Source organism: Scyliorhinus torazame, chromosome 5 (genome assembly GCF_047496885.1).
Source record: "Scyliorhinus torazame isolate Kashiwa2021f chromosome 5, sScyTor2.1, whole genome shotgun sequence".
NCBI classification, from domain to species: Eukaryota; Metazoa; Chordata; class Chondrichthyes; order Carcharhiniformes; family Scyliorhinidae; genus Scyliorhinus; species Scyliorhinus torazame.
In genome coordinates, this window is record NC_092711.1 from 249,239,028 (window position 1) to 249,265,504 (window position 26,477).

Here is a 26,477-nt window from a genome sequence, read left to right on the forward strand (position 1 = left end):
TGGAGCATATCGAACCCAGTGATTGGGAACAAGTCCAATCACTTGGGACTCAGGGTCAAGGGCCGCCCCGAGAGGTGGGAAGCTCCTGGGCCCTATAAAGTGAGGGGCCAAGTTCAGATCTCTCTCTCTCTCCCTTCTTCTCCTGCTCGCGACCTTCCCAAGAACATTGACCAGAAACTGTAAGTTTGACTCCAGCGATCGCTACCCGATAAAGACTCCTAGCCATTGACCCGTATCAGCCTTTTGAATCCCGCGGGCCAGATCCGATTCGATAAGCCATTCATTTCCCTGACTTGGTGGGCCCTTCCTAAAGTTAAGTATTGGCCAGTAGTGGTAGGTTTCGATATAGATAGTAGGATTATTGTGTAAGCATTAATTGTTGTATATAATAAATGACCGTTGATTTCAATCTTACTAAGCGGTGTGCTGACTTATTAATCATAACTCGAGCTTGAACCACGTGGCGGTATCAGAAAGATACCTGGCGACTCGTGAGCAAAGGTGACATAATCAGAGGTAATAAAACTAAGGCTAAAAAGAGCAACAGGCCACATTTGGAGTACTGTGTACAGTTCTGGTCGCCTCATTTTAGGAAGGATGTGGAAGCTTTGGAAAAGGTGCAAAGGAGATTTCCGCACCTTCAGTGGCCTCCTACAGCAGCTGGCGAAATAGCTGCTGTACGAAGAGCACATATATTTATACTCCGCCTACTGGGCGGAGCCAGCAGGCAGGGAACTACCCCCGTACCTGTAGTTCAGGGCCTTACCACAAAGCACCTAATATATTCATCAGTGGTGACTACCACATTCACCCCCTGTTAAAATTGAGTCCGGCGGGGGTGGTGGAGAACTATATACAAGTAGATGTTTTAAAGTACAGAAAAAAAATTGAGTCCAGCGGGGGTGGAGGAGAGTTATACAGAAGGAAGATCAAGTTACAGGTTCAGTCGGTCCGGAGCCTTGATCTGCCGTTGGGAGTGCCGCAGTGATGGCGGCGAATCCGGTGTCGGTCTGGTCTTCAGTGACTCCAGGAGCGTGCCGAAATCCTCTTCATCCTCGGGCAGGGGGAGGACGGATTGTCCTGGTGCGGGGGTTGCAGCTGGGTGCGCCGGGGGAGGGGAGGGTGGTGCAGGGCCGGAGGGGTGTGTGTGTGTGTGTGTGGAACCAGCTGGTGCCAGGTCCCTGAGGGAGACAGTATCTTGGCGGCCGTCGGGGTACGCTACGTAGGCGTACTGTGGGTTGGCGTGGAGTAGCTGTACCCTCTCAACCAATGGGTCCGCCTTGTGGAGTCGTACATGCTTACGGAGGAGTATGGGTCCTGGAGCTGCGAGCCAATTCGGGAGCGACACCCCGGAGGTGGACTTCCTGGGGAAGGCAAAGAGACGTTCATGGGGTGTGCCATTAGTCGCAGTGCATAGGAGCGACCGAATGGAGTGCAGTGCGTCGGGGAGGACCTCCTGCCAGCGAGAGGCTGGGAGATTTCTGGACTGTAGGGCCAACTGGATGGCCCTCCAGACCGTCCCATTCTCCCTCTCCACCTGCCCGTTTCCCCGGGGGTTATAGCTGGTCGTCCTGCTCGAGGCGATACCTTTGTTGAGCAGGAACTGACGCAGCTCATCGCTCATGAATGAGGATCCCCTGTCGCTGTGGACATAGGCGGGGAAGCCGAACAGAGCGAAGATGGTGTTGAGGGCTTTGATGACGGTGGCAGACGTCGTGTCGGGGCATGGGATGGCGAAGGGGAATCTGGAATATTCATCGACCACACTGAGGAAGTACATGTTACGGTCGGTGGAGGGGAGGGGCCCTTTGAAGTCCACGCTGAGGGGTTCAAAGGGGCAGGAGGCCTTCACCAGGCGCGCACGGTCTGGCTGGTAGAAGTGCGGTTTGCACACCACGCAGACCTGGCAGTCTCTGATGATTGCCCTGGCTTCCTCGACGGAGTAGTACAGATTGCAGGCCTTGATGAAGTGGCACTAACGTGTGACCCCCTGGGTGACAAAGGTTGTCGTACAGAGTCCGAGTCGGTCCACCTGTGCGCCGGCACATGTACCACGGGATAGGGTGTCAGGGGGCTCGTTGAGCTTACCGGGGCGATACAAAATCTCGTAGTTGTAGGTGGAGAGCTCGATCCTCCACCTCAAGATTTTATCGTTCTTGATCTTACCCCGCTGTGTGTTGTTAAACATGAAGGCTACCGACCGTTGGTCAGTGAGGAGAGTGATGCCTCCAATGCCGCACAGCTTCAACGATGGCTTGGGCCTCTTTTTCGACGGAGGAATGCTGAATTTCGGAGGCATGAATGGTTCGCGAAAAGAATGCCAGGGGCCTGCCTGCCTGGTTGAGGGTGGCGGCTAGAGCGATGTCTGATGCGTCGCTCTCGACTTGAAATGGTAACATCTCGTCGACTGCGTGCATCGCGGCCATGGCAATGTCAGCCTTAATACGGTTGAAGGCCTGGTGTGGATTGAATGAGTGGGCAGGCCTTGTCCGTGTGATTTGGGACCCACTGGGCGTAGTAAGAAAAGAACCTCAGGCAACGTTTGAGGGCCTTGGGGCAGTGGGGGAGGGGGAGTTCCATGAGGGGGCGCATGCGGTCGGGATCAGGCCCCAAAACACCGTTCTGGACCACATAGCCGAGGATGGCTAAGCGGTTCGTGCTGAACACGCAGTTCTCCTTGTTATAAGTTAGGTTGAGGAGAGTGGCAGTGTGGAGAAATTTGGCAAGGTTGGCGTCATGGTCCTGCTGATCGTGGCCGCAGATGGTGACATTGTCTAGGTACGGGAAAGTGGCCCGCAGCCCGTACCATTCAACCATTCGGTCCATTTCCCGTTGGAAAACCGAGACCCCTTGGTGACGCCAAAGGGAACCCTAAGAAAGTGGCAAAGGCGGCCATCTGCCTTGAAGGCAGTGTATGGGCGGTCCGCCTTACCGATGGGGAGCTGGTGGTAGGCGGATTTTAGGTCCACAGTTGAGAAGACCCAATACTGTGCAATCTGATTGACCATATCAGATATGCGTGGGAAGGGGTAACCATCGAGCTGCATGTACCTATTGATGGTCTGACTGTAGTCCACGACCATTCTGTGTTTTTCCCCAGTTTTCACAACTACCACTTGGGCTCTCCAGGGGCTGTTGCTGGCCTCGATGATGTCTTCCCGAAGCAGTCGCTGGATTTCGGACCTGATGAAGGTCCTGTCCTGGGCGCTGTACCGTCTGCTGCTGGTGGCGATAGGTTTGCAATCTTGGGTTAAGTTTGCAAATAGGGAAGGTGGGTCGACTTTAGGGTCACGAAGCTGCACACAGTAGGGGGAGGTAGGGGCCCGCCGAATTTCAATGTTAGGCTCTGGAGGTTGCACTGGAAGTCCAGGCCAAGTAGCAAGGCAGCGCAGAGGTTGGGGAGGACGTAGAGGCGGAAGCTGCTGAACTCCATGCCCTGGACAGTGATAGTGGCTATGCAGTACCCCCGGATCGCCACGGAGTGGGACCCGGAGCCCAGGGAGATTCTGTGGTTGGCGGGGTGTACCGCGAGGGAGCAGCGCCTTACAGCATTGTGATGGATGAAGCTCTCGGTGCTCCCGGAGCCCAGCAGGCAGGTGATCTCATGCCCATCGATTTTCACTTTGGTAGAGGCCGTTGCTAGGTTGCGTGGGCGGGACTGGTCAATCGTGACCGAAGCGAGACGCGCCTGGTCGTCGATGGTGGCAGACGATGGGGTGCCCGGGGGGCATGGATCCTGGTACGATGGCAGCGTCCACGGGCCGCACGTGTCGTGGGGGAAACAAGATGGCGGCGCCTGATGATCCTGGTGAGGACAAGATGGCGGTGCCCACGGGCCGCACGTGGTTCGGGGAGGGGAAGATGGCGGCGCTAACTGGCCGTACGTGGGGGGGGTCGGAACAATAGCGGCGACTGCGCGGGCCAGGCACACCACAGCGAAGTGTCCCTTCTTGCCGCAGGCCTTGCAAAGGGCGCTCCAGGCCGGGCAGCGTTGTCAGGGGTGTTTTGGCTGCCCACAGAAGTAACATTTGGGGCCCCCGGGGTTGGTTGGCTGCCGCGCGGCACAGGCGTGGGGTTAGCTGAGTGGGGTTCTCGATGGGGCGGCCGTCTGCGGAGTCCACGATGCGTAGGAGGGGTGGGCCACGCAGCCGGGGGTGTAGGCCTGGATGTTGCGCGAAGCGACCGTCAGCTAGAGCTCTAGCTTTTTGGTTGCTGCGAGGTCAAGCGTGGCCCCTACTAAGAGGCGCTGGCGGATGTAATCCGACCCTATCTCCGTAACAAAAGCGTCTCAGCCACGTGTAGAGTATCTAAATCTTCTGAGCTTCCAGAATTGGGTCTGGTGCAGACCTGATGTAAGCTTCGAAACAGGCTAGCCAATGTTCAAAGTCCTTTTTAGCATTGCCTGATTGCGGATTTCTGTGAGGGCCACGAAGAATCCAGCACGAGTTTTAAGGATACAAAGTAATAACATTTATTTACAATAACATATATATATAACAGCAGCAGCAACCTCCCTTGCTGCACACTCCTTCCTGCTGGTTCCTAAACTGGCCAGCTTTATCTATACTAGGAGTTTACTAATGGTTTCTCCGCCCCCCCTCATTGGGGAAGCTCATACTCCCACAGGATTGTGGGATTGTCATTAGTCCCCAGCCAATGGTAAGCATAGAACATAGAACATAGAAAATACAGCACAGAACAGGCCCTTCGGCCCACGATGTTGTGCCGAACCTTTGTCCTAGATTAATCATAGATTATCATTGAATTTACAGTGCAGAAGGAGGCCATTCGGCCCTTTGAGTCTGCACCGGCTCTTGGAAAGAGCACCCTACCCAAACTCAACACCTCCACCCAACACCAAGAGCAATTTGGACATTAAGGGCAATTTATCATTGGCCAATTCACCTAACCCGCACATCTTTGGACTATGGGAGGAAACCGGAGCACCCGGAGGAAACCCACACAGACACGGGGAGGATGTGCAGACTCCGCACAGACAATGACCCAAGCCGGAATCGAACCTGGGACCATGGAGCTGTGAAGCAATTGTGCTATCCACAATGCTACCGTGCTGCCCTTAAGAACAAATAAATCGACACTATATCATTTTGGGGGAGGCAGGCAGGTTATAACATCCCTCCCCCCCAAAGTCCAAGGAATCCACCGAAGACCCTGGCGAAGGAGGGCGTCGGACTCGTTTTGCCGCAGGCCGGACACCATTTGCACGTGGCGCTGGATCAGGCGGCGTGTAACGAGACGGAGACCGGCGCTTCCGTGATGAATGGCGTAACGGTTGTACATCCACGGCCCGTGGACCCGAGGATTCCCCCTCTGATGCATCCTGTGTCTCCATCTCGGAGTCAGAGTCTGCTGCCTCCGTCATGTCAGCGTCTCTATCTCCATTCGGTTCTGTAACGACCTGCGCAGGCTTTGAGTGAGGCACCAGTGGAAGATTGTGAGGACTACCTTCCCTTGTCTCTGGTCTCTGCGGCTGTAGAAATGAGCTCCTGGGGCGGGGAATCTTTGGAGGGGATAGTCTTCTGGACCGAACGTGGTCTACATGTTTGCGCTGGAGACGACCCTGGGCTTGCACCTGGTAAGATATAGGGCCCGTTTGGCAAAAGATTACACCAGGAACCCACTGGGCACCACCAGCAAAATTCCGAACGAACACTGGGTCACCGGGTGCAAACTGCCGAATCGGCCAATGCTGAGAAAATCCCTGTCCCTGCCGTTCTTGTGTGCGGCGTACGTTTGCGCCAATGTCTAGGAAAACCATACTAAGGCGGGTGCGAAGTCTCCGGCCCATTAGGAGTTCTGCGGGAGCTACCCCAGTCACCGCATGGGGGTGGTCCTATACGTAAACAAAAAGCGAGCCAGTCTCGTGTCCATTGATCCGGAAGACTGCTTCTTTAGTCCTCTTTTGAATGCCTGCACTGCGCGCTCTGCCAACCCATTTGAAGCCGGGTTGTAAGGGGCAGTGCGGATATGGCGTATGCCGTTCACCTTCATGAACCTCGCAAACTCCTCATTCGTGAATGGAGTGCCGTTATCCGTGACCAGCACCTCGGGGAGGCCATGCGTGCTAAAGGACAAACGCATCTTTTCAATTGTTGCGCAGGACGTTGTCCCCTGCATCTTATGCACCTCTAGCCATTTAGACTGGGCGTCGATTAATAGAAGGAACATGGATCCTTGAAAAGGGCCTTCAAAATCTGCATGTAAGCGTGCCCAAGGCCGCCCTGGCCATTCCCAGTGATGTAGAGGAGCGGCCGCGGAAGCTTCTGATGCTCCTGGCAAATGGAGCAGTTTTGGGCCACCTTCTCAATGTCGGTGTCGAGGCCTGGCCACCAGACATAACTCCGGGCCAACATTTTCGTTTTGGTCACACCTGGATGCCCGTTGTGCAAGTCTCTTAGTATCAGCTCCTGGCCTTTTTCCGGGACAATCACACGCGTCCCCACAAGAGGATGCCGCCTTCCATGATGAATTCTGACAGCTTGGAGGAAAATGCCCGCAATCGCCTGGGAGCTGTCTATGCTGCCCACCATACAGGACTATGTGCCGAACCTTTGACAGGACTGGCTCCGTCTGGGTCCACTCACGGATCTGTGATGCCGTGACAGGCAAGGTGTCCATAAAATTTAGGGTTGCAACCGCCTCACCGGTGGTGGGGGTCGACATGGGGCCGGTCGATAAAGGCAATCGGCTCAGTGCGTCGGCATTTGCTATCTGCGTTCCTGGTTTGTGCTCCAGAGAATACTCGTATGCAGCAAGCACCAAAGCCCAGCGCTGGATCCGTGTGGAAGCAATGGGCGGTATTGGCTTATCCTCTCTGAAAAGTCCCAGCAGAGGCTTATGATCAGTCACGATAGTGAAATGGCGGCCATACACGTACTGGTGGAAGCGTTTCACCGCAAAAACCACTGCCAGGCCCTCCTCGATCTGCGCGTACTTTTTCTCTGCTGCAGTCAATGTGCGGGAGGCGAAAGCTATCGGTCGCTCGGCCCCGTTCTCCATCTTGTGGGACAGGACGGCCCCAATACCATACGGGGATGCATCACATGTGACGAGCAAAGGCTTTCCAGGATCATAGTGGGTTAGTAACCCAGACGACGACAATTGTTGCTTTACCTGCTGGAAAGCGGTTTCTTGCGGCTGACCCCAAACCCAGGTGTGATTTTTCTTTAGCAGAAGGTGCAACGGGGCCAGCGTAGTTGCCAGATTGGGGAGGAACTTCCCGTAATAGTTTACGAGACCGAGAAAAGAACGAAGATGCGAAGTGTCAGTCGGGGCGGGGGCCTGTTGAATCACACGAACCTTCTCTGCGACGGGGTGCAAACCTTCGCGGTCCACCCAATAACCTAGGTAGACTACTGCCTTTGCCTGAAATACGCACGTTGTGCGACGTAAACGGACTCCAGACTCCGAAAAGCGTCTAAGGACAGCCTCCAGATTTTCCAAATGTCTCTGCTCCGATGTCCCTGTAATCAAAACGTCATCTAAGTAGACAGCAACACGTGGTAAACCTCTCAAAATGTCCTCCATAACATGTTGAAAAATAGCGCAGGCAGAGAATACTCCAAAGGGCAACCGTGTATATTCATACAGGCCCCGGTGTGTATTAATCGTTACATATGGTCGGGAGGCAAGGTCCAGCTCCAACTGTAGATAGGCGTGACTCATATCTAATTTTGTGAAGGAGAGTCCGCCTGCAAGCTTCGCGTAGAGATCCTCTATGCGAGGCATTGGATATCGGTCGAGTCGAGAAGCCGTATTCTCTGTAAGTTTATAGTCGCCACACAAGCGAACTGTGGCATCTGGCTTCATGACAGGTACAATTGGTGCTGCCCTGTCAGCAAAACGGCGGGCCTGATAATACCCAAACTCTCCAAACGAGTGAGCTCCCCTTCTACCTTCTCGAGCAAGGCGTAAGGCACTGGGCGCGCCCGGAAATAGCGCAGCGTAGCTCCTGGTTCGATTTGGATACGGGCTACGGCCCCTTTTATTTTCCCCAAACAAGACTGGAATACATCTGGGTATCGTCCTAGCACCTCAGTCAACCCTTCAGAAACTGTTTGGAGGATGTGCTGCCATTGCAACCGCAAATGGCGCAACCAGTCCCGACCCAACAGGCTGGGCCCATGGCCGCGCACCACGATAAGTGTGAAATGCCCCTCCTGGCATCCATAACCAACAGGGGTCATTGTAGTTCCTGCAATGTCCAGTGGTTCCCCCGTGTAGGTGGCCAACCTGGCCTGTGAGTCGGTTAATGTAAGGGTCTGTATACCCTGCTTGATGCGGTCGAATGTCCTCTGGGCGATCACGGAGACCGCTGCGCCAGTGTCCAACTCCATCTCAAGCGGGTGACCATTGACCCGTACTGTCACCTTAATGGGGGCCACACGGGGAGCTGCCACACAATGAAGCTGCAGGCAGTCGTCCTCCGTCTCCACGTCCTCAGGAGTAGTCGCCGCAGGTTCATCCACATGGAAGGTACGGCCCCTGGGCTGGTCCCAGTTACGGCCCCTGGGCTGGTCCCAGTTTCAGTCGGAACGACGGCGCCTCTGGCGCCCCCAGGACCGGCGTCCGTGACGGGGTCGGCGCCTACAAGTTTGATACGGACATGGCTCCTCATCCATTGGTTCTGGAGAAGGCTCCCTTCGGGGAGGAATGTCCGACGGCCACTGGCGTCGGTCCGGACATCGCCTCGCCCAAGGTACAGCAAGAGTGCGGTGGAACGTTTTCGGACGGAAGGGGTTGCGCCCCAAGGCATGCACTTCCATCCCCTGTAGCTCCTGCACTCCTCGTTCTGCGCTCTCTCGGGACAATACTATTTGAATTGCCTGTTGAAAAGTCAATGTTGGCTCAACTAACAACTTTCTCTGGGTGGCCGCATTGTTAATACCGCAAACCAAACGGTCGCGTAACATTTCTGACAAGGTCTCACCATAGTCACAGTACTCCGCAATCCTACATAGCCTGGATAGAAAATCGGCAAGGGATTCTCCAGGGGTCCTCTCAGCGGTATTAAACCGGTAACGCTGGACAATCGTGGACGGGGTTGGGTTAAAATGTTGCCCCACTATATTCACAAGTTCATCAAATGTTTTGGTGTCCGGCGCAGCTGGGTACGTAAGGCTCCTAATCACCCCAAACATATGCGGCCCGCAGGCGGTGAGTAATATGACCACCTGGCGCTCATTTTCGGTGATATTGTTTGCCCGGAAATAGTAACGCATCCGTTGTGCATACTGGTTCCAGCTTTCCAGCGCAGCATCAAAAACATCCAAACGTCCGTACAGAGGCATGGTGTAATAGAAAACAACTTCTAACCTGTAGCCATCAAAAATCCAGGGAGGTGGCTTCAGCAGTGTAGACAGCTATTCACTTTAACCCTCGTCGCCAGTTTTGTGAGGGCCACGAAGAATCCAGCACGAGTTTTAAGGATACAAAGTAATAACATTTATTTACAATAACATATATATTATAACAGCAGCAGCAACTTCCCTTGCTGCACACTCCTTCCTGCTGGTTCCTAAACTGGCCAGCTTTATTTATACTTGGAGTTTATTCATGGTTTCTCCGCCCCCCTCATTAGGGAAGCTCATACTCCCACAGGATTGTGGGATTGTCATTAGTTCCCAGCCAATGGTAAGCAGGCAGGTTATAACACGGATCCAGCTGCAGACGATCCGGCTTGATGCGAAGGTCCATTTTCTGAAAACTTTAGTGTAATAAATTGATGCACAATCAATTACACAAAGACGAGAGTTGGATGCAATCGAGGCTTTGTTACACTAAGATGTGCGGCCTCCAACAGCAGCTGGCAAAATGGCTGCTGTATGGGGAGCACACATATTTATACTCTGCCTACTGGGCGGAGCCAGCAGGCAGGGAACTACCCCCGTACCTGTAGTACAGGGCCTTACCACAAAGCATCTAATATATACGTCAGTGGTGACTACCACATACACCATGCAGGGTTGAATGCTGAAGACTGTTGAGCAGGAGAAAGACCCATAGAAACTTGGAAATGTTATGGCACAGAAAGAGACCATTCAGCTCATTGTGCCAGTGCTGGCCAAAAAAGTGTCAAGTAACAACTAGCTATTTTTAATCCCACTTTCGGGGAGTGAGTTCCAGGTGCCCACTATCCTCTGGGTGAAAAGATTTTTTCTCATGTCCCCTCTAATCCTTCTACCAATCACCTTGAATTTATGCCTCCCAGTAATTGAACTCTCAGCTAGGGGAAACAAGTATTTTCTGTCTTACCCAATCTCGGCCACAGATAATTATTTTTGGTCACACCTCAGCCTCCTCTGCTCTAAGGAAAATAACCCTAGCCTAAACAATCTTTCCTCATACCTGCAATTTTCAAGCCCTGGCAACATTCTTGTAAATCTCCTCTGCACTCTCTCTAGAGCAATTATGTCCTTCCAGTAATGTGGTGACCAGAACTGTACACAAAATTCCAGCTGTGGCCTAACTGCGTGTTATGCAGTTCCCTGCTTTTGTACTCAGTACCTCGTCCAATAAAGGAAAGCATTCCATGGGCGCCATCCACCTGCCGGGTTGCACTCTCCCTTGAACGCGGTGCAGGCGATGAATGCTGGGAGAGCCCTCTCGTGACTTTCCAATAGTCTTCACGTCTCGTGGGATTCACCCAAGTCCTGGAAGGAAGGGGGTGCTGTCAGGGGACTTGGGAGGCCTGAAGAGGGGGACAACCCCAGGGATCACTAGTGGGGTGTCCACACATGGGGAGGTGTGAGGTATGTCCATGTGTGTGGGGGATGACATTGCCCATGGGTTGAGGGGACGGGGGGGCCCACAAGTTCACTTAGATATTGGGGCACCCTCCCAACCTAAAATGCTGCCACAACTGCCTCCGAATCTTCAGCATAGCCACCGCCACGGGACTTCCCGAGTACCTCCCTGGAGCCAACGGGAGCAACACCGATGCCAGCGCCCGCAACCTCGACCCCCTATGCAAACCCACCTCCATCCTTACCTACAAGGCCTCCTCCTCCCTTTTCCAACCCCATACCTTCCCTGTATTCGCAGCCTAGTAATAATACATCACATTTGGGAGGCCTAACTCCCCCCAACTGCCCTCCCCACTGCAGTACCATCTTTCCTATCCTGGCCACTTTCCCTGCCCAGCGAAACAAAGAAATCAGGCTATCCACCTCCTTGAAAAATGCCTCAGGGGAAAAAACCCAGCAGGCAGTGAAATAAAAACAAACACCATGGCAAAATGTTCATCTTCACCGCTTGCACCCGGCCCATCAACGACAGAGGAAGATTATCCCACCTCAATAAATCTGCCTTCACCCTCCCCTTCAACTTCCGAAGATCTCCAGTCCTGAGTCACCTGCACCCCCAGATATCTAAAATGGAATCTACCACATGGAATGGCAACCCTCCTACCCCGACCCCCGTCCCTGGAGCGAAACCCACAAAATTCTCACTTTTCCTCAAGCTCAGCTTATACCCGGAAATGCCCAAAATCGTGAAGGAAACCCATTATGGCTCCACCAAGGAGCCCGGCTCCAAAATGTATAGCAACAAATCGTCCACGTACAAGGAACCCTATGCTCCACCGCCCCTTCACTATCCCCTTCCACAACTCCGAACTCCTCAGCACAATGGCCACAAACTTAGGCCCCAATCCCAAACTTCAACACCGCAATCTGGTAACTTCACTCCCCCTGATCAATTGCCTACTCCGCATCCAATGCCACCACCACCTCCAATTCATTTCCCTCTGCCAGAGAATGCACTACATTCAACAACTGCCACATATTCGATAACAGCTGTCTGGTCTTAATGAACCCCATCTGATCCACCCCAATCACCCTCGAAAGGCACACCTCCAACCTTAGCACCAGCACCGTTGCCAATATCTCGATGTCTAAATTCAGTAGAAATATGTGCCTGCACGACCTACACTCCACCGGGTCCTTATTATTCTTGAGCAGCAATGGGATGGAGGCCTGTCTTTGGCAAAAAAAAACCTCATCATCGCGTTCTCGAACATTTCCACCAACAACGGCACCAGCTTATCCATAAATATCTTGTAAAATTCCATCTGGAACCCATCTGGCCCTGCTGCCTTCCCCATCTGCATCTTCCCAATTGCCGCCTTCACCTCCTCTACCCCCAACGACTCCTCCAGCCCTGCCCCCCCTCTCCATTTCACCCACCTTTGGGCACTCTAACCTCCCCAGAAACTCCCTCATCTCCCGTTAATCCTCTGGTGGCTCCGACTTATGCAGGTCCCTGTGGAACTCCTCAAGCACCTTATTAATTCACTCCAGGGGCCATCACCAGCTCGCCCGCCCTATCCCAAACCTGAACTATCTCCTTCACCGCAGCTTGCCTACGGAGCTGACCTGTCAACATACGACCCGCCTTCTCCCCATACTCATAGATGGCCCCTCTTCGCCCTTCTCAGCTATCCATCCCACCATTTGTAAATAATGGTACAGCATTTGCTGACCTCCAATCCTCTTCTACCTCATCTACATCTAATGAGGATTGGAAAATGATCCTCAGAGCATCCACTATTTCTTCCCTGGCTTCCTTTAACAGCCTGGGATACAATCTGTGGCGGCTCAAGACAATATACAGGAGCCTTCCAGTAACAACAAATGGGGTTTATTAACAGTAAGCACAGGCAACTATATACAGACACAGAGGAATGATGGTCAGGTCTGGACTCTCTAGCTCCAGGGTCCACACTGTCCCTGCCCCTGCTCCCAGGGCCCTGTGCTTTCTCTCTGTTGGTTGGGGGTCAGGTGCTCCCACGAGTCTGTTCCTGAGCCAGTTATGTGGACAGTAAAGCCTGCCCCCTTAAAGGGGCTGCGCTATCACACAATCCATCTGGCCCTGGTAATTTATCCAGCTTCAAGGATCTCAGTCCCTCCAGTTCTTCCTCTCTCATTATACTAATTGTATCTAAGATTTCGCACTCCTCCTCCTTAACTAGAATGTCTGCATTATCTCTCTCCTGAGCAAAGAGGGTGACAATGCACTCATTGAGAACCCTGCCCACATCTTCTGCATCAATGCATGAGTTAACATGTACATCCCTGATAGACTCTATACTCTTTCCTTAATTATTCTCTTATTTTTAATGTACAGCTAAAATATCTCTGCATTATCTTTGATTTTAAAGCCAATATATTTTTGTATCCTCGCTTTGCTTTCCTAATTTCCATTTTTACTTCACCCCTGTACTTTCTATAATCCTCTAGGCTTTCCATAGCATTAAGCTTTTTGTGCCATAAGCTTTCTTTTTCTGCTTTATCTTACTCTGCATGCTTCTAGATAACCAGGGGCTCCAGATTTGACATTACCATCCTTTTTCTTTGTGGGGAAATGTCTGCATTGTGGCCTCAGAATCTAACTTTTGAATGCCTCCCACTGATTTGACACCGTTTTCCCTTCTAGTAGGTGTATCCAGTCCACTTTTGCCATTTTACCTCTTAGATTGTAAAATTTGTCTTCCCCCAATTTAGAATTTTTAATCCTGTTCTATCTGTCCTTTTCCATAATGATGCCAAATCTAACTGTATTATGGTCGCTATCCCCAAAATGGTCACCCATTGCCACTTCATCCACTAGCCCAGCTTCATTTCGTAAAACTAAATCTAGAATTGCGACTCCTGGGTGGCACGGTGATGCAGTGGTTAGCACTGCTGCCTCAAGGCGCCGAGGACACGGGTTCGATCCTGACCCCGGGTCATTGTCCATGTGGAGTTTGCACATTCTTCCCGTGTCTGTGTGGGTCTCACCCCTGCAACCCAAAAAGATGTGCAGGGTAGGTGGATTGGCCACGCTAAATTTTCCCTTAATTGGAAAAAAAAAGAATTGGATACTCTAAATTTACTTAAAACAAAAGAATTGTGACTCCTCTCGTTGGGCTTGTTATGTGTTGGTTAAAAAAGTTCTTTTGAATGCAGTTCAAGAATTTTGTTCCCCCTGTGCCCTTCACACTGTCCCTATCCAGATTGATATTTGGGTAGTTGCAGTCTCCAACTATTACTGCCCTATTGTTTTTGCACTCAGAAATGTTCTTACATATTTGCCCTTCTAACTGCCTTCCACAATTTGGGGGAATATAATATACTCCTCGCAATGTGGCTACCCTTTTTATTTCTGAGCTCAATCCAGATGGTCTCATTTAATGCTTAATTTAATAAACCATTCCTCCTCACAGCTGTAATTGTTTCTTTAACCAATAATGCTGCACCCTCACCTTTTTTCATCCTCCTCTATCCTGCCTCAAAACTATATCCAGGGATGTTGAGCTGTAGTTTTTGCCCTTTCAGCCTTGTTTCTGTTTTAGGGATGATATCATGCTGCCACGTGTCTTATCTCCCTGTGCCCTCAACTCATTGGCTTTATTTGCTATACTCCTTACATATACCTTTTAACACTGCCAAATTCTTGTGCTGACCTGCATGCAAAAGGCCACTGCCAAAGCAAATGGAGTGTTGAGATATAATGCTCGGACAGGTCAATTAAAAACAAAATATATTATACTGCCTGTTTATAAGACCTTGGCTAGGCTTCAGTTAGAATAACATTTTCTAATTAGGTCCCCTCACATGGTAGTTATGTAGAAACCTTGAAAAGGTTCAGCGAAGGGCACTAGATTGATATTTATTTTAAAGACTTCTAATCAGTATGATTGGCTTGAAGAACTTGGGCTTTTTAATCAATAAAGGGATTATTTCGGGAAGATAAAATTGATGTGAAAAGATAAAATATGAAAGAATTAGTTTTGGTTCATGTAGACTGGCTATTTAAGTTTAAAAGATGCATTAGGAGACATTTATATAAGTTACATAAGCACAGAACTTTTTAGATGTCAGGAAGTACTTCATGTCAGAATCGTCAACCTATGAAATCTGTTACCAGTTCATGCAGTTAACACAGATTTGTTACAATGCAAAGTGAGCAGAATGATGAGTTTCTGAGCGCAGCTCACATAAACGCATATAGGAGGTAGGTGGTTATAGGGGGTGTGCCTCCCAGTCACCGTGGTGCCCTACAAGTTACTTGGTTTTTGCTGGTGGAGAGGGGTACAGGAAGGTGTCAGTGAGGAATTTCAGCCTCCAAAGGTTCCCGAGAATGGTATTTTTTATTTGGAGTCCACAGAAAGGTTTTTGACTAATAGTGGGTGTGGAGATTTAGATTGGGGTCATAGTGAGTATAAGCTGCAATTCTTTGTTTTCATATGATCGTATGTTTTGCATTCCACCAAACAGTACTTTCCAGTTCAGTGCTGTAACTTTGAACCATATTCTTTCAATGTAGATTTTATTGCTGGATGAAGCCACAGCTGCCATCGATACAGATACTGACATGCTAATTCACAAGACCATTCAAGAGGCTTTTTCCGATTGTACAATGCTGATTGTAGCTCATCGGCTTCACACAGTGTTGAACTGTGACAGGATCATGGTGCTGGACCAAGGCGAGGTATGGTATTTTTGCTGGTCAGTGTTAACATTTGGACCTGGATTGGTTGTTATAGAGTCATAGAAGTCTACATAATAGAAAAGGCCCTTCGGCTCATCGCGTCTGCACCAGTCAAAAACAACCACCTAACTATTCTAATCTCACTTCCCAGCACTAGGCCCATAGCCTTGTATACCTTGGCATCGTAGGTGAACATCTAAATATTTCTTAAATGTTATGAGGTGGATGCCTCCACCACCCTTTCAGGCTGTGAGTCCCAGACTCCCACTGCCCTCTGGGTGAAAAAGCTTTTCCTCACATCCCTTCTAAACCTCCTGTCCCTACCTTAAATCTGTGCCCCCTGATCATTGATCCCTGCACGAAGGGGAAAAGTTTCTTCATATCTACTCTATCTATGCCCCTTTAAATTTTATATATCTCAATTATGTAACCTCTCTGTCTCCTCTGCTCCAAGGAAAACAACCCCAGTCTATCCAATCTCTCTTCGTAACTAAAACTCCCCAGCCCAGGGAACATCCTGATAAATCTCTTCTGTCTCATTTCCAGTGCTATCACATCCCTCCTATAATGTGGATTCCAGAACTCAATACACTGGCTGTGGCCTAACCAACCTTTTATACAATTCCTGCATAACCTCCCTGCTCTTAAACTCTATGCCTCAGCTAATAAAGGCAAGTATACCAAATGTCTTCTTAACCACTGTATCCACCTGCCTGCTACCTTAATGGACCGGTGTACATGCGCACCAAGGTCCCTCTGATCCTCTCTGCTTCCCAGGATCCTGCCTTTCATCATTGTTCCTTTGCCTTGTTTGTGCTGCTCAAGTGCATCGCCAAACACTAATCTGGATTGAATTCCATTTGCCACTGATCAGCCTATCTGATTGACCTGTGTATATCCTCCTGTAATCTAAGGCTATTTATTTACCACCCCACCAATTTTCATTATCATCCACAAACTTACTGATCAACTCTCCTATATTCATATAAACCACAAACAGCAAGGGCTCCTATAATGTTCCCTGCAGGCCCCACTGGACACAGCCTTCCAGTCAGAAAAACACCCCTCAACCATCACCCTCTGCTTCCTGCCACTCAGCCAATTCTGGATCCAATTTGTCAAATTTCCTTGGATTCCATGGGCTCCTAGCTTCACTATTAGTCTCCCATGTGGGACCTTATCAAAAGCCTTGCTGAAGTCCAAGTAGACTACGTCAAATGCATTGCCCTCACATACACACCTGGTCACCTCTGAAAAATTTAATCAAGTTGGCCACAATATGACCTCTCCTTAACAAAACTATGCCAACTGTTCTTGATTAATCCCTGCATCTCCAAATGCAGATTGATTCTGTCTTTCAATAGTTTCCTCACCACTGAGGTTAGGGGACTGATTGGGGACTGAAAGCTGATTAATTTTGAAATTCTATTTTCCTGGAGGTAAAGACGGGTAAAGCGCACCCAATGACCTGCTCTGAATAAAAATTATTATTCTTGAAAGTACACAGGTAAACATTGGTTATGAAGATGGAATAGAGTGACTATGATGACCCTTGACAAATGAAAGACTTTGTCTTATGTTTTAGCTTACTGTTAGCTCCTTTGCTTCAGTCGCAAACAAAAAGGTTACAATAAGCTTCACAGTCAGAAATCTTGTCACAGCTTAATTCAATACAGTGTTTCAAAGATGAGTCAGTAAACTTTAGGTAGTTTGTTCCAGCAAGGAACCAAGCTACAATTCAACTGAATCATGTTGTGATATTTATTCAAATAAATGTCTGATTATCAATTCCTTTTGTATTTAACATACAGCTATTTAAATTCGACAGAGCCCATTTAACTGGCCCTGGACTATTTATTAACTTGAATTGTTCAAATAAACAGGTTTAATTTGGGAGTTCAAAAACAATCTATCTGTGACTTTAAAAATATACTAGTTAAGGTTGATAACTCCTGCAGTTCATGTGAAAAAAAGGATTCAAGTTCTTTGTTCTTTGTAAGAAAATTGCTTGCAATTGTTTTAGCGCAGAGTTGCAAAGTATTATTTTCTATTAAATATGGGCAGTTTGAAAGTTTAACAATTAATGGGAAAATATATTAGCCAGAATTTTGGTGATTATTGGTCATGGTCACCGCAGCCCTGAACATTCATGCCTCAGGTTCATTCCAGGGCTCGAGCGGGGACTTGTGTGGCATCTCCCAACCAACAGCCCACAAGTGCATCTGTGAAGTCATGGATGCCCTGTTTGTCTGGGCAGCCAACTAAAGAAACTTTGACCTGGACCAAGCCTAAAAGGATGCCTGGGCAGCAGGATTCTCCGCCATAGCTGGATGCCCCAGGTCCAGAGGTTAATAGAAGACACGCATGTAGCCTTGCGCGCACCAGGGCATCATTGACGGTGCCGCACCCATTCCCTGCCTCCCCCTTTTCTGCTCCCCTTCCCCGTCCCCCAACCCCTCTCCATACCAGTGCCCTCTCCGTGACCCTCTATGTGCTTAGCCTTCCACGCTCTGCCACTATGTCTAGATGTTTCCTCAGGATGCACATCAGCGATGGAGGCAGCCTGCTGCCATGGCCCGTGGCCTTTGATGCTGCCGGTGGGGGTTATAGGGCCGGAAGGCCCCGACCCATTCGCCAACCATGCCCTGCCGAGACGCGCAGATGTCGAGAGGTGAGGGGATGACTTGGGGATAAAGGTGGCTGTCGCTGCCGCCACCCTGCACGGAGGTTCTGGATTGGCCTCCAGCACCCTGCTTCTCCTGGTCGGAGCCTGTAGGGCCCTGGGGGTCAACACATGCTCTGCAGTGCCTCGCCAATGTCCACCTGCGACTGGGACATCTCTTCAACGATCGGGACATGCTGTGGAGTGCCTCAGCAATGCCCACCTGAGACTGGGACATACTCCGCATCATCTCGGAAAGGTTCACCTGCGTCAGGACACGTTCCCCCAGTGACTGGGACATGCTGTCGAGGCGCTCAGCCATGGCCATCACTGACTGAGAAATGCTTTGGACACCACCACTAATGGTGCTGACATCATGCTCCAGGATCCCCACTGCGGTCGTCACCCTAGCAATGTTGGCCTCTGTGTCACACATTGCCACTCTATCTCCTCAACCTTTGGGACTCCTCCAATTGACTGTGAACTTGCTTGAGTTTCGCTGACATCCCCCTCTGCATCTCTTGGCCATACCCTATTGACTGCATCAGCTCTGATGGACCTGGTCCAGAGGCTCAGCATCTGACTGGGGCCAGCTGGGTCCTGGGATCCAGAAGACCTCCGACTGCTGTCTTGCCTGGATGTTCCTGCCGCCACCTGATATGCATCTGTGTGCCCCAGAAGCCTGTCAACTGCTTTCACCCACAGAGGTGCGTGTCTCTGCCCTGGTGGAGGGTGGGGATGACAGCTGTGACACAACTATTATGGTGGCATCTTTGGATCTCTCCTCTGTGTTCTCTTTACGACGGGGGCCTCCGGAATGGGCCAGTACCATTGGATGGAGATCATGTGGGAGAATGGGTATGTGGTCAGTTGGGTAGGACCAACATTCTGGCATTAACAACTCACATCTGACCGGTCATCTGGGTGGGGGCCGGTGGTTACTTATCTCTGTGACGCAGGCCAATCTCTACAGCGGCGACCGATCTGTCCTCGGTCAACTCCACAACCTGCAGTGCCCATTCCTCGTAGGAGACGAGGACTTTGCTGTCCAGCACCCCGCAGCCCGCCTGGGCCCTTTCCCACCTGTTATGGGTCAGCTTCTCCTGTGGGGACACAGAAGGCATAGTGAGCCCACATTTCATGCAGCGGGTGGGGTGGGGGGGGGAACGTGGAGTGGGACGTGGCATGGTGCTGGCCAGGATCTGGGGCAGTGCCAGGTGTATGGTCGCGGTGGGGGGGGGGGGGGGAGAACATGTGGAACCGGTGCCGGGGGCCGATGCCAACTCACCTGTAGACCCGGTGGAGGTTGTTTAGCTTTTTGTGGCACTCCGCAGCAGTCTGCCTGGTCATGCTCCCTATGCTGACGGCTGCTACCGCTTCCTCCCAGGAGTCACTGGCTGCCCTGCGGCAGACTTGCTGATTCCTTTGGAGGAACAGGGGGCATGATTCTCCACTCCCACGCCGGTTGGGAGAATCGCCTGGGCCGCCGAAATTTCCGGGGACGCCGGTCCGACGCCCTCCCGCGATTCTCCCAAGCGGCGGGAACGGCCCGGTCGAGTTTCGCAGGCCGCAGGCCGGAGAATCGCCGGAGATACCCAAAATGGCGTATCTCCGGCACCCCCGCTATTCTGAGGCCTGGATGGGCCCAGCGGCCAGGCCAAAACGGCGGGTTCCCCCCAGCGCCGTCCACACCTGATCGCTACAGTCGTGGGCGGTGCGTGAACGCTGGGGGGCGGCCTGTGGGGGGGCGAGGGGGGATCCTGCACCGGGCTTCACCTGGAATGTGGGGTGGCCCGCGATCGGTGCCCACCAATCGTCAGGCCGTCCTCACTGAAGGAGGACCTCCTTCCTTCCGCGGCCCCGCAAGATCCGTCCCCCATCTTCTTGCGGGGCGGATTTTGACAGGACGGCAACCACGCATGCGCGGATGACGTCCGTTATGCGGCGCCGGCCGCGTCATCTATGCGGCGCCGCTTTTACGCGGGCGACAAGGCCTGGCGCAGGTAGATGACGCGGCCCCGATACTGGCCCATTGTCAGGGCCTGAATCGGCCGGGACCGGGGCCGTTCCGCGCCGTCGTGAACCTCGACGGCATTCACGACGGCGCGGCCACTTCGGCGTGGGAGTGGAGAATCCCGCCCTGGGTGTCCCGGCTCAACACCACTGCGTCCAACTGTTTGGCCAGGTCTGCATCTCCGAATCTTGGAGCTGGTCTCCCTGATGGCATGGCTACATGCTGTGTGGGGTTTGCTCTGCAGGATGGGTTTAAGTGCTGCTCCCTCTCATAAGCGGGGGTTGGGGGGGCTGGCGAGAGTGGACCCGGCGAATGAACCGGCATTACAGTCTTCTGTGGCATGAAAACTGTGGGACCTCATTAAGTAGAGCAATTAACTTCATGGGCACAATTCTCCGCCCCCCACCGGGTCGGAGAGTCGCCGGGGGCCGGCGTGAATCGCGCCCCCGCCGGAATCGCGCCAGTCGGCGGGCCCACCCCCGGCGATTCTCCGGCCCACGATGGGCCGAAGTCCCGAAGCTGTCAACCCACGCCAGCTGGCGTGGATTGAACCAGCTATCGTACCGGCGGGAGCAGACGGCGCGGGCGGGCTCCAGGGTCCTTGGGGGGGGGGGGGGGGTGGGTGCGGGGCGATCTGGCCCCGGGGGGGTCACCTCACTTTATCCTCCCTTTGGATTTTTCATATGTATTTTATGTAGAGCCTGTCCAACTGCTTAAATATGTCTCGAGTATGTAGTCTCACAGGAACATCACCATCCAGAAGGTCATCGCTTTGAACTCTCCAGACTCTGGGAGGGTATTTCTGGCAACAGCTTCTACATTTCCATATTTACCTGCTGCTGTGCCAATGCGCGGAAGTTGCTATCAAATTTCATCACGGGGTACTGGTAGTCTTACTATTGTTGCTACAGTGAAATTGGGCCATTATGTTTCTGGTATTTAATGCTGCCTTCATTTACTGGGCAATTAATGAGTTTGGCAACCCTTTTTTGTGAGAATCCAATACTTCTTTGGAGAGGAAGCAGTCTAACCCCGGACGTATCTGCAAGAGTAGTGTGATATATAGAAACCAAAAATATCCAGAGTAAAAGGAATACAAGTCCTAAAGGTTAAGTAGTCCTCTAACATTCAAATGACCAACCAATTTTTGCTTACATATGAAGAAAAGACACTTGGTGAGATGCTGGAAGATTGCCACCATTTGTCTAGATGCACTCTAACATGAAGCACTATATCAGGAGAGGAAACATCTTTAATTATAATATTTTTTTTTGTTCTTACAGTGGGGTGGGAGAAGGATTAGAACTATTCTTTTAAGTTGACAATACAAGGAGCTGTGATTTCTGACAGCAAATGAAAGCAAGCAACAAACCTTTTTAATGTTAAAATTACTTTCTTTATTAGATTGCTGAATTTGACAGTCCCAGTGTCCTGATCTCCAACGACAATTCAAGATTCCATGCAATGCTTAGCACAGTGGAAAACAGGATAACAGCATCACCATCCAGTAGTTAATCTCCTGGTACAGCAGCCAAGTTGAAACTCTCCAAACTATCACTGGCCTGACGTGTATTGCTACCTCTCTCCTCTGCCAAAAGGAACTGAGAAAGAATTGAGGATGCTTTGTAGATGGATGAAGTGATTCCCAAATGAAATATCACTCATGAATACTTTATTATGTCTCAAAGGCACCACAAACCATCAAGTAATTTGACAGTGGTTATGTCTGTAAAAAGGGAATATCCAGTGCAATATACAGGGAGTAATTACTTTAAGAGTGCTTTCAGTGCAACACTGCTCAGTACACTGGATTATTTTTTAAATTAAGTTCTTTGCAATTTTAAAGAGTAGGGCTTTCTTTTAAGAAGTACCTAAATTAACTGCTCCTTGCCAAAAGCTAATCTTTGAATGTTAATGAGAATGAATCAATTGTAATTAAACATTTATGAAACTAAGTGTCAGAAGTGAGAGATTCAATGAAAGACTAGAGATGAAGCACATCTTCCAACCCAGCAATTCATTTTGTTGAAAACTGTTTCAAAACTCCACAACAAATCTTTCTCTTTGAACCACTTATAACATTTGTTTACCAGAACTAGGGATGTTTTTGTCAAGATAATTTTGTGTCATCACCTGAATGTCTTCTGCTATTTTCTATAATACAGCTATTTTCTGGAATACAGCAGTACCTCTCACTTTGGACCATCTAACTGCCTCCATAAAGAAAGTATAAAGTTCATTTTTTAAATCCATTCTTCATTACGAGATATGGATTTGCTCTGTAGAAGAATTCCTGTGGGAGTGGCATTATCCTTTATTTGGATTCCATCATTTTTTTATTTGGGGCTGACATCAATATTTCAATTTTTCACACCATCCTATGAAAGCAAAAACTGCGTGCTGCTTGACAGAAAATTATAAGGTTGTCCATTTTATGGTCCTTTTTGACACAGTATGGGTCAGTCCATTGTAGAATTTGAGGCTGAATAAAACTGGAACCTGCAGAGTGGTGTGCCACTAACTACCAATCAGATAGCGGCTTCTCTATATTCTCCCAAACACCGTTTGCAACTGTAATTACAAATATTTAGGGGGAATAAACTTCTGGTAATGTTCTTAATTTAAAAGTTTTAGTATGTAACTCAAAGCAACTGCAGTTTTTTGCCATAAGAAAGCTTTGCAATATAACTCATAAGGGAATTAAACCTCACTGGGTTAGCTGATAGTGTTATTGTTTTGTTTTATCAGTGTTTGTTTAAGAAGTTTCAATATTTACAAGCTATGCAGGATAAGGTCATGACGATTCAGTAATATCCGTATAATTCATTAGGCACAGTATATCAATACATACTGATACAAGGCCAGATTTTCTGAACATTCATTGTCAATATTCAGAAAATATGATCCTGGGCTCTACCATTGATCAGATGATAATATCAAGAGTCCCTTGAAGTCTCTGCCATGCTATGCCAATCATAATCAGGGTTCTCGTGACTGTAGCAAATTCTGATTGGACTAGAACAAGTCTGTCAATCGATTTTGAGGAGCGGAGGATGGGTACCTGACCCTTTAAGGAATATTCTTATTTATCATCCTTTTCTATGAAAAGGGTTAAACCTCTAGGGATGTTATACTTGTAAATATATTAACACTCAAGAATATAATGTCAAAAACCTCAAAGACATCACATCCTGTGAGGCTGTTAACACGAGCACTGAAATTTCAAAAGTACTAATCTCATTACAATTAAATACCAGCATGTACTTTATTGTTATGCATTTGGAAACATTTCCAAAATGTTTAATGTTTATTGTGCTGAGATTAGAAGAAATTAAACCAACAATTTAAATATTTAGGATTCTTCCTCACTGGAATGTCAAGGGAAATTCACAAGACAGCCATTAATGGTAGAAAGGTCATTATTTGCAGTGAACTGATCAAGGACAAATTAATTATATAAACTGTTCTAGCCTGCAACAATCTTTTCAGTGTAAATAATAGGACCTTTTCTTGTGTATTGTAAGTATATGCATGCAGTTTATTTACTTCTGTTGCTCAATGTTGATGCAACAGGAAGAATGTATTTGAGTATCCACAGCAGACAATCAAATAATCAGTAGAATGAAAAATGCAACCTGGCAAAATATCCATTCATAGTTCATTTATTGAGTATGCCTTTTTTTCTCTACCTTAAAGCCAGTACTACCATCCAAACCAAGTCTAATATGACTGTATTAATTGAATATTTGGGCATAACTATAATAACCAGTATAAAATAATAAGCTTCTCTCCTTCAGAGATTCCACTAGTTGGCAGTACTGGCTTTCAACTTTTATAACACTACACAGGAATAGTCATTGTAACTTAAAACAGGTACAAAGTCTTCAACACTGCCAAATTAACTTAATGAATTGTTTTCTGGCTGAACAAAGGTAGAGTGACTGAGTCTGTGTATGTAACTCAACATTTTACTAGTTTTTAAATCAACCGTTTGTACGGTTGAAGGTGTGAACCTTGAATTTCTGTAGCAATTTCCCAAGCTGCAGCTGCTACTTTGGCAAAATTCCTGGGAAAATTATGTAAATGCCTAAATATAGTTGATATAACTTTTTCCAGAATTTCCCCTGATATTCTGCCAAGGTATGGTGGGAAATTCCAGCTCTTGCATCCCAGATCTTATAACCTTTCTCATCTCTCTATATTTACTCTCAACATTGCTCTCCTTTTCTTTTTACACTCCAAAAACACTCCCTATATATACCTTCCCTCTCCCCAACCCCTCACAGTGTTGAAATGAAAAGTCTTTCAGTATTCTATTCCTGGACCTCAACACTGTGTCTTTCCTTACATCGGCTTAGGTTCTCCCTTCCATCAATCTGCAACATTTTAAAATAAAAGCTTGGGCTATCTAAAAACTTTGACTCAATTTAACTAATCGTCTCACCTTACTTTCTTCAGGCTTGCTGATGTTTTGAGCCTTGGGTTTTCACCAATGTTTTCAATATGAAAACACGAGTGGGGGACATTAAATGATCAGAAATAGTGCTCCTATGATGTTTGATCAGGTAGATTTAATTTTTGACAGTGTAATTGTGGCATTATTTGTGAAGAGACATTCTGCACAATTCACCGTACAAGAAGCACATTTTAACCATAGCTGAAGAAGATAATGTTGCTGCAATGGTTATCTTCATGCACAGTATTAATGTGAGTGTTTGCATGTTGTGTGTACTATCTTGGTATATACTGCTGAAATGTATAATATTTACAATATTTTTGGTGAATATTAGTGCTACAAATGCCTTGTATTTAGAATTATCAGAGACCTATCAATATACTAATTGCTGTAGAGGTAGGAAGGCGGAGGTATGTATATACCAAAACACACAAAAGGTTTTGTTCCTTTATCTGCTAGGGACCAGGAAAGCATTCAGACTGATTTATCCTTTACAGCTCCCTAATAAATTACTCTCTTTTCTTTGTAACTTTGCAAAAAAGGCATTGAGGAAGAGGTTTTTACCTGTCCACAGCTCTGTTTGAAAATTGGTCTCTCTGTATGATAATGCAATCAAAGACTTCCTCCGATGTAAAATGGAACTTATAAAACAATAAAATTATTTTTATATTTGAGTGGCTTTGTCTGTATTGTGTCACCATAAAATGCTGACATGTTTAAACTAAATTAGATAATTTTCCACAAAATTGATTATGTTAATTCTAAAACATTTCAATAACTTTGCTTTTTCTGCACTCATGCTAGTGTGAGTAATGGTTATCCATAATCACTTTCACAAAAGTGCAATTATAAGATATTATGTGTTTAACTGCACAGTAAAATCTCAATGTAAAATCCAAATGCGGATTGCAATTAGTTCCTTAGTTATAGTTAGTCAGTCAAAATGCCACCCTCATCCCCTCCACCAAGGGGTAATATTACTTGCATCTTGTGGCAAAGTATGTCAAGTCTATATTTAACATAAAGGATCCCAAGACAATTAATATTGTGCGAAAAGAATAGTGGAAAAGGTAAAAGCTCGTCAGAGTTTAAAGTTTTCACTTGAAAGAAAGACAATGGGCTGGTTTCTCCTTTCGGGAGACTAAATTATCTTTTGAGGGTCTATGTTGGACGTCTGATGGAGGGGAATCTGATGGGAGGGTGGGGGAGTGGGTGGGCAGGTTTTGCAATGCGGGTAGCACCTATGTTACATATTTACCATCTTGACACACCGTGGGTCCACTGTATCAGGGCCACGCCTGAAAACACTTGCAGTGATCCAGGCCTGCGTGAATCTCAGCCGAGAGGGCCAGAGCATCACGGGGGCATGGATAATCGGGCTTCTAGCCTGTTAATCCGATGCAAATGGGTTCAAGTGATCTATTCGCATTCTCCTGCTGCCACAGGGCGTGTGACTTGCTGCCGCAACTGGTGGGGGACCAGTGCATCGGAACAAGTTTGGTGCCCGGTGCCAATCTAATTTTTAGTTTGACGCTCAAATTATTTGTGCTACCAGCGGTAGGCAGCGGAGAATCCACGCCAACGGCTTTCATCTTACCAATAAATATCTGAAACAAGAATAGATGTCACAACCCCCCTTGGGCTAGTGTGTGGTCACTTCCAGCCCCACTTAACCAAGAGTCGAAACACTAATGAAATTAGATGTTATTTTAAAATACCTGAGGACTTTGGCTGAACCCAATGAACTGCAGTCACTAGGTTTGCAAATGCTAACCAAATATAACCTTTTATTATTTAACAGTAATATAATTAAACTGGCAAAAATGTAACTATCTAATAACCCATTCCAATCC

The 26,477-nt window shown here is 48.6% G+C and overlaps 1 protein-coding gene across 1 annotated transcript in view; it reads left to right on the forward strand.

Moving 5' to 3' along the window:
• The window catches only part of LOC140421027 (ATP-binding cassette sub-family C member 5-like), a 347,909-nt gene extending 325,334 nt beyond the window's left edge, over positions 1 to 22,575 (forward strand). The window contains exons 28-29 of the mRNA XM_072505322.1: positions 15,328 to 15,492; positions 21,573 to 22,575. Coding sequence (XP_072361423.1) covers positions 15,328 to 15,492; positions 21,573 to 21,683 — 276 coding nt within the window. The 3' untranslated portion in view covers positions 21,684 to 22,575. The remainder of the gene's footprint in view (positions 1 to 15,327; positions 15,493 to 21,572) is intronic.
• Positions 22,576 to 26,477: the final 3,902 nt, after the last annotated feature.